The sequence below is a fragment of the Aspergillus oryzae genome, chromosome 5, assembly GCF_000184455.2.
Source record: "Aspergillus oryzae RIB40 DNA, chromosome 5".
Classification (NCBI taxonomy): Eukaryota; Fungi; Ascomycota; class Eurotiomycetes; order Eurotiales; family Aspergillaceae; genus Aspergillus; species Aspergillus oryzae.
The window spans coordinates 4,439,344-4,455,813 of record NC_036439.1 but is presented as its reverse complement, the minus strand read 5'-3'; the positions used below and the strand labels follow the sequence as shown (position 1 = coordinate 4,455,813).

Genomic DNA, 16,470 nt, shown 5'->3' with positions numbered 1-16,470 from the left:
GGCGCCTGGTCCGATAGTGCCGCCCAAAGAACATTGTGCTGGACTTGTGAGTGCACAGGGGGGTTCTTCATTCGGCGACGCATATCCACAGCCTCGCACCAGAACATTGGGGTTTCAAGTGGTATTCCAAAGACAGGCTGGCGTAGCCGTGTTGTAGTACGCCATATGAAAGCGGCAAAAGCGTCGTATGTAGAGATCCAAGTTCCATCCTGCGGTGTCGCAAGTCTCTTTAGCTCAGCAGCCTTGCTCTTGGGAAGGTGGAAGAGAAGGCACTGTCCAGGCCTCTGATCCGGGTGCTGCTGCGGCGCAGGGGGGCCGTCAACGAGCTGCTCAACGGGCGGATCCGGCTTTGAGACGATGGAGACATCATTACAGGCTGGGTCCCACGTCGGGAACGGCGTCTGGTTCTCCACCGCGTAGCAGTTGTCAGCAAGCTGCTGCACAAATCCCCTCCAGCCCATGACATCGTTGGCATAATGGTGCATGTGAGTGACCAGAACGAGACCCCCATGGACAAAGTTGAGTAAGAAGGCTGAGGTGAGCGGAGAACTGTCCGGATGCGCTTCTGGCTTCTCGCCGTATGTCATAGGCTCGATGTTCCAATATTTGAAATCACCCAGCGTAATCCCAGCAAAGCTCGAACTTTCCATGTCATCCAACGAAGGGAACCGATCCGCATCGCTCGTAGCGTCCAGCCACTGTATGACAAACTGCACAGTGCTCTCCTTTCGTTTGACGAAGGAATGTCCCCCTCCGGGGTCTTTCTCGATGGTGCTGCAAAGATGGCCGACTTGACCGAGGGTTCGCTCAAGACCCTCCTTGAGTACTGCAGCAGCTTTAGGCTTACGGTCATCATCCAAGCGAAAGTAGATCGCGAAGTGGGTGTAGCAAAGACCCGTAAGGTAGTCAAGCGTCGAGATTTTGTACCGCTCCTCCTGTGGGCTGGTCTCCCAGCCGTATGGGTGCAAGTGGTAGACCTCCTGATGAACCATCTTGTGAGTCGCAGAACTGTAGCTTCGAAAGCAGCGTCGTTATTTTCCAGAGTCGGACAAGATGTGCCTGGCCAGAGCTCATATTATAGCGCGCCTTAAATGCGGGGCTCTCATCCTGCTGCGCCTCATCACGTTGAGTATACCATACGTGGGCGATACCCAATAGCACTCAAGTTCGTAGTCACCCACCGGTCGCTTCCTGCTCACTGTCAGATAGGACCTGCAGTGGAGTCGGAAACTTCAGATCATGCAATCAGCGGAAGTCGTAGCAATTGCTGCGACTGAAGTGTTATCACCCAGGCGAAACTGTGTCGCCATCTAACCCGCGTAGATTGATTAGGAGGACCTCTCCTACACAATGTTCAGGACCTTGTTCCACGTATATACATACATTGACGAGGTTTCCTCTATATACATAATTGGAGAAACACCACATATACCCGTTCCATAGCGAACACCAGACAAACACATATGGTAATTAAGTTCCAGGGCTCCATTATGTGTTCTGCGCTCGGCATTCGGCTTACGCGACCGCTAGAGATGGCTCAGGCAGCCACTTATCCAGTGATCAGACCAAAGGTTCCCTTTCCGGGCGTCAGGCGAAATTCCCATTTCACGCCGGCGAACTTGGACGTCTCGGAGAATTTCACCTCGACCTTCTCCACCGCGGGAGGCAGCGATGCGGCAACTGCCTTCGTGTTTCCCTTAGGTTCGACCCATGTGCCCCGAACGGGACGAACGTCAAATCGCACCAGGATCATTGCAACCAGCGCTAGGATCTCGCCAGATGCGAAATGGCGTCCAGGGCAGATATGCGGGGATGAACCAAAAGACATGAATCCAGACGCCTTGGATCGCTTTTGCGCGGGATCGATCTTGCTAAACCGCTCTGGGTCATACGTACCAGCGTCCGCGCCCCAGACGGAAGGATGCTTGTTAATAACTGCTGCGGGCATCAGGATAATGGAACCGGCCTTTACGAGCAGGTGATCGTCAAGTAATGTATCCTTCTGTACAACACGCAGCTGCCCAGAATTTGACCGGGTACGGAGGGTCTCTTGAAACGTTGAGACGAAGATCGGACACCTCTCACGGATATCAGCCAGGTCCAGGGTATGGACGCCCGCCGAGTCCACCGAGAAGGCACCGTCCAGGATCTCATCCCGAATTTTACCAAGGAGATCAGGGCGAGAGAAAATATCAAACAAGAAATAGAAGCAGGTCGGGACGGTATTGGAGAGAATGCCCAGCGCTGTGAGTGCCTCTAAACGCGCAATATCCTCAATAGCTGCCCCTGCCTCGTGCTGAACCTTCCATCGAGTATACGCCAACTGCGAGGAATCCAGATGTCCATCCGCTTGATAGTATTGGATGAAGGCTTGGGTTAGTTGCTCTCTGCCTTTCCACGGTTTCCGTGCGGTGATCCACGGGACAACGTTCATCATTAGCAGACTTAGGTTCGATTCAATAGCCCTATACGCTGTTTAACTCCAAGTTATATCGTGGGCAAGACAAGTACTCACCAAAATGCGCGACGGTTGCTTTCTGACCGGTAAGGATTCAATGGGCCATAAACGGCATCGGTACTGGCGACCGTAACGGCATGCGAGCACCACTCATACAGGTCCACTACATTGTCTGGTTGCGATGCTAGCTCATCAATGATTGTCTTGAGGACAGCGATCATTTTCCCATTCATTTGGTCCAGTCCACTGCCCAAGAGAGCCGGGTGCATGGAGTCTGCGGTTTGCTGTCCCACGCCCTGGCCTCCATATTCTTTGTCCCGGAGAAGCTGCATTCCGCGACCATTAATACCTCCTCCATTCTCGGCAACATTTGCGAACAGCGGGCCAAATGACATTGCGTTGCGGCTCCGTCGCACCGCCGAAACCAGCTCCGGTGATGCAATGATGTAGACCTTCGTATAGAGCATGTCCATCGTAAAGGCTGGAAGGCGATTTTTGCGACTTTCGCAGTCAGCATTTCGACTCCATCCAATGAAGGAATGGTGCGAGTAACACACCTCGCAATGGCAAAATACTCGAGGCCATAGTACAGAAATGACGCCAGATGGCCGACGAGCGGGATTGCGCTGGAGGCCAAAGGTGGTTCACGGGGATCCAGTTTCCTTCGCTGGACGAAGAATACCACGGATGTCAGAAAGGCCACCAGGAGGGTGAGCCCTATAATGGAGAGGATATCCGACATTCTTGCTCGTCGTTGGTTGGGATCTTGATTATTTATTGCTTATTGTTTGTTCGTTGCGGAGTTTGGTTGGCAATTTCCCATCGGGCTTAGTGTGGCGCTATACCTAGTCTAGACTAGTATATATAACGGAGAATCGATTCTCCTGCTCCTTTCGGTTTGGTCCGGACACGAACGTGACCAAGTTGGATATCAAGTACAGTAGGAGTTCATAGCTTTCCTTGTGCATACATACATCTGTTGCATCTCTGAGGACTTCGCCTACAACCTTCAGTCCAGGGAAAGCTTGTTTTGCATCCTAAATCACGTATCTTGCGGGATTACCCTTGGTCGAGAACCGGTACTATCTAGCGTTACCAAACACGGTCAACTTGTTCAGTCCGGATAATTCATTCTGATCTCCTCTTGTTCACCCGAGAGTCAACAGATCACATATATTAGAAAGATCGAAGCTATATAGAGTCGTTTTATGCCCCACTGGCCGTGTTCTTGTGCTGTATGATATATATCCACAACGGATGCTGACCCAGTGGGTCTATATACCAGTCCGTGCGTGTGATCTGCATGGGTCGCCACGAAGAATGGTCTCTTCCTGTCATCGAACAGTACGGAGGAAAATGGCCTTGGGGACGAGTAGAATCTAAAAAAAGGAGTATTAGTCACTATAGTACGATCAAAGGCGAAGTGATAGCTATCTCATGCCTCGTTTGTGCGGGTTGTTTGAAGATGTCAGTTGAGTATGCTGATATATATAATCTGTTATTGCTCCTGTGATGATCCAATTTGACTCCAATAATTCCCAACGAGAAATTAAAACAGGATGGACTTGCTAACCTTTACACCTCTAAAGCCCCTTGGGGTGTACTATTAAATTGCATTTAATTTACATTTGATATTTGGGTCAGGATAAACGAGTCTTCCAGCGGATATTGCGAATCATAGACGCCGCAGAAATGTGAGTACGATGGACAACCATGTAAGTATCAGCCGCTACTCTATGACCCGTAGTCATTACATAGTAAAAGCCTCGAAATGGACCCAACATGCAATCAGACAAGATAAACTTGTTGAGACTGGAGTAAAAAGAGAAGGTTGTTCCGGGATTCGAACGCGTGGTCAAGCAGGAGTGGGGGCGCGAAACTAGGGTAGGATGCAGCACGTGGGTAGATTTGATCATAGAACCTTGATCAAATTGAATTTTCCTTCGGATATTACCGCAAATTACTTCGTGCCCTCGCTTCATGGTGGTACGTACCATGAATTGGAGATTGAACTTGGAGATTAATTTGCGAGATACGAGATCTAGAATACGGGGAATATTCGCAGAACTGATTAAAATAGGATTCCCCCCCAGGAAGGGGTTGAGATTGAATATTCGTGTATCCTACCACCATAAGGGCTTGGCCCTAAAGGTGGTTGAATCTGTGGTCTGTACTGTCCTAGAAGGCTTGTCTCAAGACCAAGGACCTAGGTAGATATTAAGCACTAGCATTGGAGGCCAAAGCGTCTCACGATCTTAGATCTCTTGGGATGGATGCACTCCATCTGAGGCAAGTAATTTCCGGGCCCACATGGAAGACTTTGCACCAGCACAAACCCAGCGAATAGGATTGTATGATGGATGGCTCAGCTCTGGAATGACTCGTGAGGCGTCCGAGCTCGCCGCTTCCGAGAGGGGCTCACAGAAACCACTTGCTTCATCCACCCTGGTCTTTTTAAGAAGAGTATGGGATCCGTGAGTCAGGATGAAAGGAGAGGCATTGCTGGCAACTTGGCAAGAACTTAAGAGGTGGAAGGTTGAGGAAGTTGCAAAGTCACGAGCCGAAAGGATGTCGGTATTAGCCTTCGGCATTGCCGTGAGTGCCTCCCCAAAGCCTAGGCCCAAGTTTCCAGAAACTATGTTTGATTCAAACGGCCCACGGTAGCGAAAAGCCGGGTCCCATAATTGATTCAATCAGCTTCTCATTTTTGAGCCACGGTCTCCACTTGCCACATGGCCTCGAAGGTGTTGAGGTGGATCGAACCATGCGAGACCTTCCAATCGTGGGTCTTGCCCCCAAAGACGTAGACGTTGGATAAGAATCTTTTTTAGCAACCCAGTCTGTTTTTAAGACAACCCCAACTCCCCTTTCAGTTCTCTTCTCAGGCAACACCTGTGCTGATGAAACCACCAGGGAATATGACTTCATGAAGCCCTAAGTCTTTGGCAGTTGTTCTCCTGTGTGGCACTCCAGATATTGAATCAACTGTGCGTAGCAACCGTCCGTTGAATGCACGATGGCCGAAGATCGAAGCCTGGAGGTCCGAGTAGTTGCGGCAGTCTTCCTTGCATTAGCTACAGTGGCTACGGCCCTCCGATGCTATGTACGCCTGGTGATTGTGAAGGCGTTCGGCTGGGATGATGTCACCATGTTATTGGCGTTGGTGCGTCTCTGCCCCCGTAGTTGAATAGGTGTTTCAAAATGTCTTTCTGACCTTTTTCTGTCTGGAACAGGGATTTTTTGGCATGTTTTCCGGGTGCATGATTGGAGGAAGCATATACGGGACCGGAAGGCACCTTACTGAACTTACGAATCATCAGAGAACAACCGCCATGGAGGTAAGCTTCTTTTGATGGGCTGAGAGGTATCTTATGGTACTGACACAATACTTAGTACTGGTTCTTGTGCGATGTTGCCTACTGCCTCTCGTCCATACTGTGCAAGATCTCTGTCGGCATATTCCTCCTGCGTGTTACCGTTGACAAAATTCAACGCATTGTGATATATGCGGTCACCACTTTGGCGGCGGTGTTTGGGTTAATGTTTTTGATCCTCCTTCTCGCCCAGTGTAAACCGGTCGAGTTTTTCTGGATGCGATTATCCACCGAAAACCCAGTTTCTGGGTCCTGCATCAACATGACTGTGGTCATCGTGGCTCTTTATATCTTCAGCGCGGTGTCCTTTATCTTTGACCTGACTGTTGGAGTTCTGCCCGTGTTTGTCGTCCGCAATCTCCAGATGCGTCGTGATGTAAAGTTTGCCGTCGCTGGCCTTCTAGGCATGGCCTGCATGTATGTCAAGACAATTTCCCCCACAGTCCACCAGTATAATCTTCTAACACGCATACTTCAGTGCCTCAGTCGCAGTTCTTGTCCGGATGGCATACGTCGAGACACTCCGGAACCCAGACTTTCTATGTGAGACTTCCTTCAATCTCTCTTATCGTGCCTTGTCGCATGACTGGAGCACTTTGATAAGAACACATACTGACATATATTCTGCAGACGCCACCGTCGGTATCGCAGTGTGGTCCAACATTGAGACCGGCCTGGGAATCTTTGCCGGTAGCCTGGCGACCCTCCGCCCTCTACTACGAATGATCCGTCCTGGAACCGGTCGATCATATAACAAAAACACCCCCTCGGCTCCTGGGTCGCGTACGTGGCCCAACTCGGCGTTCCACCGGAGCAACGCCGTACCGCTCTCGTCTCTCATGACCACAGAAGAAGAGCGACAGAATAGGCTAAAAGGAAATGTGCGTGCGAGTACACCCATCGAGACTGGACCGGGGATGACGTCGTCGAGTGTTGGAACTGAAGATGAACTATCAGATCACGAGTTGATCCTACCAAAGGATTCAGACTACCAGTATCAGATTAATGTGCGGCGTGATTTCCACATCACGAGCACTGAAAACCCTGTTTGAGATCGGCATGCAAATGCTATGAAACCATTAGATATGAATAATAATGAACAAACATAGAAAAGCAGACAGTGATGGCGCTTATGCGTCCGGACGACGAAGGCGCTCGGGAATAATAGATCAGGTTTACACATTGTAATATAGAGGAGAGTCCTAGGGATGCCTGCCTGTGTCCGTCGACAACGACATAACTACCGGCGTTGCGTCGAATCCACATACAACAAGCCACCGTCTGCCCCCATCGCCGGCTCTGATTCAATGAGCGTGCCGGGCTATATGCCTGGCTCATAGTGGTATGAGTAATATTGCCACAAATCGTATGTATATACAGTGAGGACATCTCTTTACAATACCTAAGTAATGAAGTAGAGTAATACAAAGTCACATCGTATGTGCCGTTTCTCAGCAAGGATATCTTATTTCACTTCAAATATCTAACTTGAAATAGGAGAGGTTAGTCGCATAGACTACATATGTAACACAACGGAAACGATGCAGTGTATTGTCTCGTCATAGTGGAACGTCGAAGTCTCTATGGATGAAGCCACCAAGTCTCTATGTTCTGGAGAGGGTCTGTTCGTAATTGTACTGGTGAGCCCACGGAGCTCTAACTAGCATTACTCAACCGTTTTAGAAACCAGTGAATTACTCCAGAACGTTGGAATAACAAGCTCGGGTGAATGCAGACCAAAGCTAACCACGATGACAAGAAGTACCAGTATCCACGGGGTAGCAGGTCTTCTTTGCTTCCGACTCCACTGCAGCCATCCAGGTCCACTGCGCGAAGGGAGTGGGAGAAAGCCGATGGTGGGACTATCAGCAATGGACTTTGAGGCCAGATCTGCCGGGAGTTCTGTCATATAGGGGACAATGTATCGTGCAAGGAGAGATTTAACGATTCCGTCTCGTGCGTGGAGCCGAACTAGGAACCGAGAATCTTGGTAGATCTTGTTGACACGGCGGAAGCGCTGGGACTGGAATTCCCGAAGAAGCTGCAGCAGCTCTTGCTGTGCGAGTTTCTTGTGTCCATTCTTCGAGAGCCTATCATACAACAGATTGGTTAAGACTGTGGCGTCTTCGATGGCAGTATTCGCTCCTTGTCCGATGTTTGGCGTCATCTGATACAGTGTTAATGCGAGCTCTCCAATTGTAGCCAAGGTTATTAATCCTACCTTGTGAATACTGTCCCCAATACAAACAATGCGGTCCGCATACCAGGTGTTAAAGATATTCTCCTCTAATGCTGTCATAGACGTAACCTCCCTGTTCTCCCAGACGTGGCCGAAAGTGGCCCCGTTCACTAGTGGGAAGTGCGCGATATTCTCACAAGTACGTACTGCATCAGCGCTAGAAAATCTCACCGTGTCCGGGTATGTGTGCATGTCGTCCAACTTCTTGATCACGAACCAGAACACCCGTCCATTTTTTCCATGGATGGTGATAATAGTCAGGCCGTCATGAAATGCGTTTACTTGGTCTCCGACCTTTAAGCCTGGAACGGGTGATGAGATACCGAAAACACAGGCGTATTCGACCTTCATGCCTTGAATTGAGCAGATCAGTCAGTGGCTGGCTTCGAGGAAACCATCACGGCATACAGCGCAGGGCTTACTTCTCTTTTCCCGCTTCGACACCCGTCCAGGCTCCAGCGCATCCGCCAATTTCCACATCTCAGAGCGGATAACGCTATGGACACCATCAGCACCAACCACTAGGTCGCCAGTATACTCCTGCCCGGGGCTTGTAACAACTTCCATATGGCTGTCATGCCGTCGGATATGCGTCACCCGGCAATTTGTATGGATATTTGACGGGTCAGGGTACGATGTGTGCAGAATCTCGAGGAATTTCTGTCGATCTAGGAATGCAATGGGATACCCGAATCTGATATCCACCGGAGCTATTTCGTTAGCTAGCTTTACTGCCTGAGTTTATCTCTTGACCAAGTACCCTCTGTATCACTGACCTTTCATCGACAGTTTTTGGATAATTGTTACGGAAAGAATATCCGTCAGGGTATGTGATAGTAGCCATGCTGAGAGGGTAGGTCATCTTCTCCACAGCATCAAAGAGACCCAACTGATCTAGAATACGTCCCCCATTGGGGATAATGCCAATTGATGCCCCCACCTGTGGAGAGAGATCTGAATTTTTCTCGAGGACAACATGGTCTATTCCTGCCCGTTGGAGACAGTGCGCCAGGGTGAGACCAGCGACAGATCCCCCAACAATAATCACTTTGAAGCGATCTTTATCACACATGTTGGACGGTGTATAGGAGGTATTGGCACAGAAATCAACTTTTTTCGAGGCCAGAAAATACAGAACACTCTAGACCCAAGCTTCGTGGGACGGCGAACAATGAGAAGGTTAACAGCAGACAAGGAGCTAACCAAGCCGACCCCTAGGGGCTACCTGTATTTCATAGTCTATATCAGGTATGCCCGTAATAAAACGTGACATGATGATTCCAAGTATCCGAGATATGTTGCAAAGCTCAAATCATCATTCCCATGAATCTATTGGTGGGACGGTAGTAAAATGGCAGCCATATCGCTTACTCTGGCACATCTCAGCTCTCACGGTCCTCAAACAAGGAATATGCTCTTACATGCATCCAGAAATAGCTATTGCAAACGGGCCCACCGGAGAATCACATCGGCACGGGGTCACTGGATCGAATCCACAGACACCCTGTCATTGGACTTTATGATTTCCTCTCACCATCTATTGAAGGGGTCACCATGAAAATAAGATATAAATCAGACTGTGTATTGGCGCATTGGACGATCACGTAAAACTCACATTCGAATACGACTACGCTTTATGCAATATCTACCGGCCCGATGCGTGCAGAGCGAAGCTGGAATGCGAGTCCGGCGTTACGAAAAAGAAACTCTCCTGGATCTTCCGAGACCGAGCAGGTTATTGAAACTACTTTGTCTGATGAAGCCAATTAAAGTAAACGTAGTAAACAAGGATCATATACATACATGTCCAACGATTGAAGGTGAGGCAGCCCTGGTCCAAATGACAATGCATGTACTACACAAGATATCGGGCATCCTATCAACCGTTAAGGTCCCCCGCCACAGAATGACACGATGTTTTGGATATTTTGATTGGGACATGGGTTCGACCACTTTTAAATCTGTCCAAAATCCCACAGTAAGCAGGTGACCGATGTTACGCCTATTGTTCACACTGTTGGCCTCCTCGGTCTTCCGTCATAATGGAAAGCACTAAGGGCCTATTCAGGGAGAAAAAGAAAAGGCAGTAGAGGGGAAAAAAGGATAATTCAATAGACAACTAGTGGGATTGCTCGCCACGCGAGCGCCCATCATCAGTACGGGTGACGAATCCAGCCAATCCCATTGTTCAGCCAGGCCTGAGCACCAGAAAAGCTGAACTAACATTGGTAAGGCGTGGGCACAACGCCCGAGATAATGGAGGCTAGATATACCAAAGCATTTACGAGCCCCCACGGGGGCTTCTCCTTGTGACGAGCCATGCGACCCAAGATACCGCTGGGAGAAGTTGCCCACGATAACGCCACTCCTAGATGGTCCTCTACTCCGAAGGCAAGATTCCCAAAAAGGCATCAGATAACTCCGAGTACGAAAACAATAAGGAAGTTTGGCATTACCAGAGAGGAGTATGTGCCCACTCACTCAAGGAAAAATAGATTGCCAAGTACATCACAATCAGGTCCATGACCAGTCCACTCAAACTCATACTTCTGTGTATGTGATTGAGACCGTGTAGGATGCCCCTGTAATACTGGTGCACGGTGGCATTTCCGCCATCCCATTCTCGGTGTCTCGGAAAATTGCAGATCAATTCGATGTAGCTGGTGGCCCATCCGGCTCCCATACCCAGAGCTAAGCCATTGGATGTCTATGCTACCTCGTGGTACTTCGATGTTGCTTCAAGTGTTATCACATACGTCCATGATACTGCCTGAAATGACGCAGAAATGCATGTCCATTGTTATAGCTTTCTTGTGGTGGAGGGCTCGCTATAAACTTTAATAAATCATGGATGGTGCCAAGTAATCATGGTGAGTATGTTAAGGGTCTACGGCAATCGAAGGATCCCTAGTTCGTCCGCAGCGTATTACCTTTGGAATTTGAAATAACTCGATGATCACGGAGGATGAGATGTGCTGATGTGTGACCCGAATGGCCGGAGCCATGTTGCGAGCTGAACCTGGTTGATCTGGTTATCGAATCTCACCTCATTCCTACACAGGGTTTCGTTGTAAACTCAGTCGGTGCCTGAATCTTAGTGCCAGTAACAACAATGTGCCCGGCAATGGCCAGTATAACAACTGGACGTTCGTGTTGGCAATTCAGTGAGATATATGCAAGGTGCAAACCTGGCCGACATTGGTGTTACATCTATCCAACATACCGCCGTATATTCAGCGAACCCACCGCGCTGGAAAGCAAGACAAGGAGAACTGGAATGTCCTTACTCTTTGCCTTTCATGCACAGTGATTCTACTACAATCATTGACATCGTTGCCATCATGGGCTTCTTTCATGACTTCCTCTCTCGGCCTACAACCTATGCTATACTGGCCGTGCTGGTTATTCCGGTCACGGCCCTGGCGTGGGACAGGTTGCCGCCTCTGTTGCCTTCTGCAAAGAGGTTATTGGTTGGCAAAAAGAATCCCTCTAAGATAACATCACTAGAATGCCCTTACAGTTACATCCGACAGATATACGGAACGCACCACTGGGCACCATTCGTTGACAAGCTCTCCCCTAGCCTCAAGACAGAGCGGCCGGCAAAGTACCACATGATCCTAGAGATCATGGACGGAATACATCTTTGTCTGATGCTTGTTGATGATGTATGTGAGATATCTCCATGCACGGCTCTTTTCCTCACTAATATTGTCTCGTAGATAAGTGACGGCAGTGACTATCGGAAAGGACGCCCCGCTGCCCATCACATCTATGGTCCCTCGGAGACAGCAAACCGAGCATACTATCGGGTAACCCAGCTACTCAATCGCACGGTGCACGAGTTCCCAGAGCTTGCACCTTGGCTGCTCCAATGTCTCGAAGAGATACTAGAGGGACAAGACCTCTCGCTTGTTTGGCGGCGGGACGGCCTTTCTGCCTTTCCCGTCCAACCAGAGGAGCGAGTAGCGGCATATCGCCAAATGGCATATTTGAAGACAGGTGCCCTCTTCCGCCTAGTGGGCCAGCTTGTACTAGAGAATCAATCTTACGATGATACTTTAAGTACAGTAGCGTGAGTCAAGCAAGAGAGTCGGTCCTCTGATAGTATGGTATTAACTCATCGCCTCTCTAGATGGTATTCCCAATTGCAAAATGACTGCAAGAATGTGTACTCCTCTGACTACGCAAAAGCCAAAGGAGCCATTGCCGAAGACCTACGCAATGGCGAGCTTTCTTACCCAATTGTTGTCGCTTTGAATGTCCCAAAGGGACAATATGTGGTGCGAGCATTGGTGTTTCGGTCGCCACATAATATCCGACAAGCTCTGCGAGTTATTCAGAGCGATCAAGTTCGAAATATATGTCTCACAGAAATGAAGAAATCAGCAGTTTCTGTTCAGGACTGGCTCGCACTCTGGGGACGGAATGAAAAGATGGACATGAAGAACGAGAAATGAATGGGGATAATCATTGCTACGAGCCATTAAGTCAAGATTACGCAAATAGTGGAGATAAGTGTTTTGTTCTCTAGTCTATCAATGAGAAGCCCGTAATTAGTGAATTGCATTTAATTGCCTTCCACAGCTTAGACAGGCTCTATTAATTCCGCGTAGAAGCCAGCAGCCATTCCATTGTCGATTAGAGGACGCGCAGAAAGGCTGTTTGAGTTCAAGACTGGTGAACAATACGCAAGGGGAGACCTAGTAGAACATGAATGGAGGCTGACCGTGCCCGCATACGCCGAGCTATTAGCTGAAGCCACCGGTGTCAAGTATCCTGTCACCTGCTCGATACAGCTGACGATCGAACCAGGAGATCCCATCTACCACAGTCCACCTGAATGACTCTTAGGCCAAAGATATGCAGACCGGAGATAGACTGTAAGGTTCCCCATATCTGATCCAGTTGTAAAGCGAATCGTAGCCTCCTGGCAACGGGGGTAATCGTGTAATCTTGCCCTGCACTTTCCCCTTACCCTACCCTACATGGCCCTTACATATAAGATTCTATCGTCCTTCACTCAAAGATCTTGTACCTACCTCATTTCTGTAACCCTACTTACCTGAATCTTGCATTTTCCAGGATTCATATTATTTGCTACGATATCCACCTTGCAAAACCCTGAATCGAGTGCAATGATTTCAGGTGTGCCCGATCGCTGGAAGCTTGTTGCATCCTCGCTCTCTTCAAACCTGGATGCAAGCTATCCCACTTCAAGTTCATTGTCGACCGAGCCCATAGATACCAGAAGTTCATCCCCCCAGGGATCCGCGTCTACGCCAGTCGACAAAGAGAAGGTGCAGATACCCTCGATGGCTACTCAGAATGTGGCACACTGACGAACGTATGCAGATTATTCGGGGGCCTGTGGACTATCTATTGAAATGTCCCGGGAAGGATATTCGTCGCAAGCTCATGCAAGCTTTCAACGAATGGTTAAGGATTCCAGAGGACAGGCTGAACATCATCGCGGAGATTGTTGGTTTACTACACACAGCGTCTCTCTTGTACACGGCCCCCTTTCCCCTTTCCCCTTTCTCTTGAAAAAAGAAGAATCATGATGACTTGTCAGTTGCACTCGTGCTAACTCAACCTGCCGTATGTGATTACTTGCAGGATCGATGACATTCAAGATTCGTCTAAACTGCGACGAGGGATACCAGTGGCTCATTCGATATTCGGTGTCGCGCAAACTATTAACTCCGCAAACTACGCCTACTTCGCTGCCCAGGAGAAGCTCAGAGAGCTCAATCGCCCCAAGGCGTACGAAATCTTTACTGAAGAACTACTTCGTTTACATCGGGGACAAGGCATGGATCTGTACTGGCGAGACTCTCTGACCTGCCCCACAGAAGAAGAGTACATCGAAATGATCTCGAACAAAACGGGCGGTCTCTTCCGGTTGGCAATCAAGTTAATGCAGTTGGAAAGTGAGGTAACAAGGTAGGACTCTCTCTACCCTTTCTGTGCACTACAAGAGTTGCTGACTGTGACAGCGATTTCCTCGGGCTTGTCGATCTCTTGGGTATCATTTTTCAGATCCGTGACGACTACCAGAATCTCCAAAGTGACCTGTACAGCAAGAATAAAGGGTTTTGTGAAGACCTCACGGAAGGCAAATTTTCCTTCCTGATTATACACAGCATCAACAGTAACCTGGGTAATCAACAACTGCTCAATATCCTCCGACAGAGGAGCGAGGAGGAGTCGGTGAAGAAATACGCTGTGGAATATATTCGGTCCACAGGATCTTTTGCCTATTGCCAGGACAGACTGGCCTCATTGCTGCATGAAGCAAAGATGATGGTCAATGTACTAGAAGAAAACGTTGGGTTTTCTAAAGGTATCTATGATATCTTAGCTTTTTTACTGTGATGCAGTTTCTTACCGGAAACCGGGGAAAGCTTTCGGAGCAACCTAATGTACCCAAGATAGTTCTAAGCTACTATCCACGATCGTTCGTCTGGTTTAGGCATTCTTCGTACTCAAATGCAAAGCCGTAACCTGTCTTTCCTATCCCAAAAATACCTCTCCTCCCCCCATTCTGGCGCTTCGATGATTGCCCAGGTTTATTGCCCGACCATCCTCGTCACGAAGAGTCCGAATGCATGTTACACGATTGTCACGAATAGAGGATGCTACTCGAAGTGCTTGGACCTAACATGACATCATCTACAAAAACATATCTCCTAGCAAAATAGTTCTAAACTCGCCCGTGAGGTATTCTCCCTGAGCGGTAGCTGACGTACAATGGGATTCTGTTATCAGGATCTCCTGGGGATCGGAGGAGAGTTCATATTCAACTCCTCATGTACAACAGAAACAGGTCTCATAATCTGCATACACGAGCTGACTGATTTTAAACTGGCCTATGTCTTGGACCCTTAGGAAAAGGGCACCGGGAAACGTCCGTCTTACATGGGTGCTTTTCCCCAAATAGGTAATCTTCAAGGTAATTCTTGGCTGGCTGAACCGTAAGAGATCCCTGTTTTCATCGTATTATTATCTTGATTTTCAAATCTTTCTATGGAAACCAGAAGCAATAGAGAACAGTTTTGGGATATCTCGCTAACTTGATCAGGCAAGGTCCTCGTGCATTTGCTGCCATTCGTCCACCATTGCATCAAAATCGGGACTATATAACCATTCCAAGTCAAACGCTTCATGCACATCCGGTTCATTATATCCATCTTGTTTTGGCATACGACGCTTGTCGATTTGCGCATTAAGCTCCAACACCTTGTCGACTCGTGCTTGCCGTCCCTGCTGCCACAGCCTTAGGGCCTTCTCCAGCGAAATATCCTGGCTCTTCCTAGCCACAATCAACGAGTACGTATAGACATCTTCAAAAGCCTGATTAACCCCCTGTCCCGCAGTAGGCGGAATCGCGTGTGCGGCATCACCCAAGATAACTACTCGGCAGAGATGAGAGCTCCATCGGTCCAGCTTCGGGACAACATGAAAAGGCCAGAGGTTGATCTTGGCCGGAGAGATCTGAGATACCGCTCGTTGTACAATCTCTGGAAAGTCACTGGCTCCGTCACGGAGAAAGTCAATACACCATTGTTTATCATTCAGGAGTCGGTCCCAGCCTTCTCGTCCTAATTGCGGGCCATGTTTCTGTCTCCCGATTAAAACCTCGGATCCATCCTTGAGCTGGGGTGCGATCACAAAAGCACCGTGCTTCGGGTTCATGATGGTGACGGGCAACCCATACTCATCAGGGACCTCTAGCTGACGAGTAGGAACTGCAGCGGTCACTCCAACTGCGTTTGTAAACCGTGGTTCTAGGTCTGGATAGAGATATTTCCTGACCCGAGAATGGATTCCATCCGCTCCCACTAGACAGGCTGCTGTCGCTGTGGTGTCATCGTCAAACTGCCAAGTGACGTCTGACGATGTCTCCGAAATGACATGTAGGAATTTCTTGTTGTAGTGAACGGGGATGTTGGCTTGGGCCACCATGTCCGAGAGTTCCTTAATGAGAACATGTCGATAGATCCGCAAACCATGATAGCCATATTTCAGGTGTCCGAACTCAAAGGTATCTTTTAACTTGTTGTCGGGAGAGCGAAAGTACAAATGATCGAACTCATATCCCTCCGGTCGAATGCGCTGGTATACTCCGAGGATATCCAGGATGCGGAGTGCATTGGGAGAGAGCATGATAGCACCGCCGATGTCTAACGGGGCTGATCGTGCCTCGTAGATTGTACATGGGATGGACTGTCGATGGAGAGCAAGAGCGAGAGTCAGACCAGAAAGGCCTGCGCCGATGATGGCAACGTTCTCTGGGGTCGACATGGTAGTCGCAAGGCAAGGATTCGTTAGGTGGATTGTTTCCGTGATGTCGGTAATGCATGCAGCGGGGTAGACTTCGAATGCAGAAAGCGTGT

General features: G+C 48.9%; 5 protein-coding genes across 5 annotated transcripts; 3 read left to right on the top strand and 2 right to left on the bottom strand.

The window, feature by feature from the left end:
* Positions 1-1,549: 1,549 nt before the first annotated feature.
* Positions 1,550-3,200, bottom strand: AO090113000177 (cytochrome P450; the record flags this gene model as incomplete). Its single annotated transcript, XM_023237855.1, has 3 exons — positions 1,550-2,465; positions 2,516-2,886; positions 2,961-3,200. 3 exons carry the CDS (start codon positions 3,198-3,200, stop codon positions 1,550-1,552), a joined length of 1,527 nt encoding a protein of 508 aa, XP_023092641.1.
* Positions 3,201-5,474: 2,274 nt separating this feature from the next.
* AO090113000175 (uncharacterized protein) lies at positions 5,475-6,884 on the top strand (the record flags this gene model as incomplete). Its single annotated transcript, XM_001824299.1, has 5 exons — positions 5,475-5,621; positions 5,692-5,796; positions 5,852-6,249; positions 6,311-6,375; positions 6,463-6,884. The coding sequence occupies 5 exons, from the start codon at positions 5,475-5,477 to the stop codon at positions 6,882-6,884; spliced, it is 1,137 nt and encodes a 378-aa protein (XP_001824351.1).
* A 614-nt stretch (positions 6,885-7,498) lies between these two features.
* Positions 7,499-9,143, bottom strand: AO090113000174 (FAD-dependent oxidoreductase; the record flags this gene model as incomplete). The annotated part of the gene is made up of 3 exons (XM_023237854.1): positions 7,499-8,424; positions 8,467-8,765; positions 8,848-9,143. The coding sequence occupies 3 exons, from the start codon at positions 9,141-9,143 to the stop codon at positions 7,499-7,501; spliced, it is 1,521 nt and encodes a 506-aa protein (XP_023092640.1).
* A 2,269-nt stretch (positions 9,144-11,412) lies between these two features.
* AO090113000171 (uncharacterized protein) lies at positions 11,413-12,531 on the top strand (the record flags this gene model as incomplete). Its single annotated transcript, XM_001824297.3, has 3 exons — positions 11,413-11,739; positions 11,794-12,146; positions 12,207-12,531. 3 exons carry the CDS (start codon positions 11,413-11,415, stop codon positions 12,529-12,531), a joined length of 1,005 nt encoding a protein of 334 aa, XP_001824349.3.
* An 868-nt stretch (positions 12,532-13,399) lies between these two features.
* On the top strand, positions 13,400-16,129 carry AO090113000170 (FPP/GGPP synthase family protein; the record flags this gene model as incomplete). Its single annotated transcript, XM_023237853.1, has 4 exons — positions 13,400-13,581; positions 13,691-14,017; positions 14,071-14,417; positions 16,074-16,129. 4 exons carry the CDS (start codon positions 13,400-13,402, stop codon positions 16,127-16,129), a joined length of 912 nt encoding a protein of 303 aa, XP_023092639.1.
* Positions 16,130-16,470: the final 341 nt, after the last annotated feature.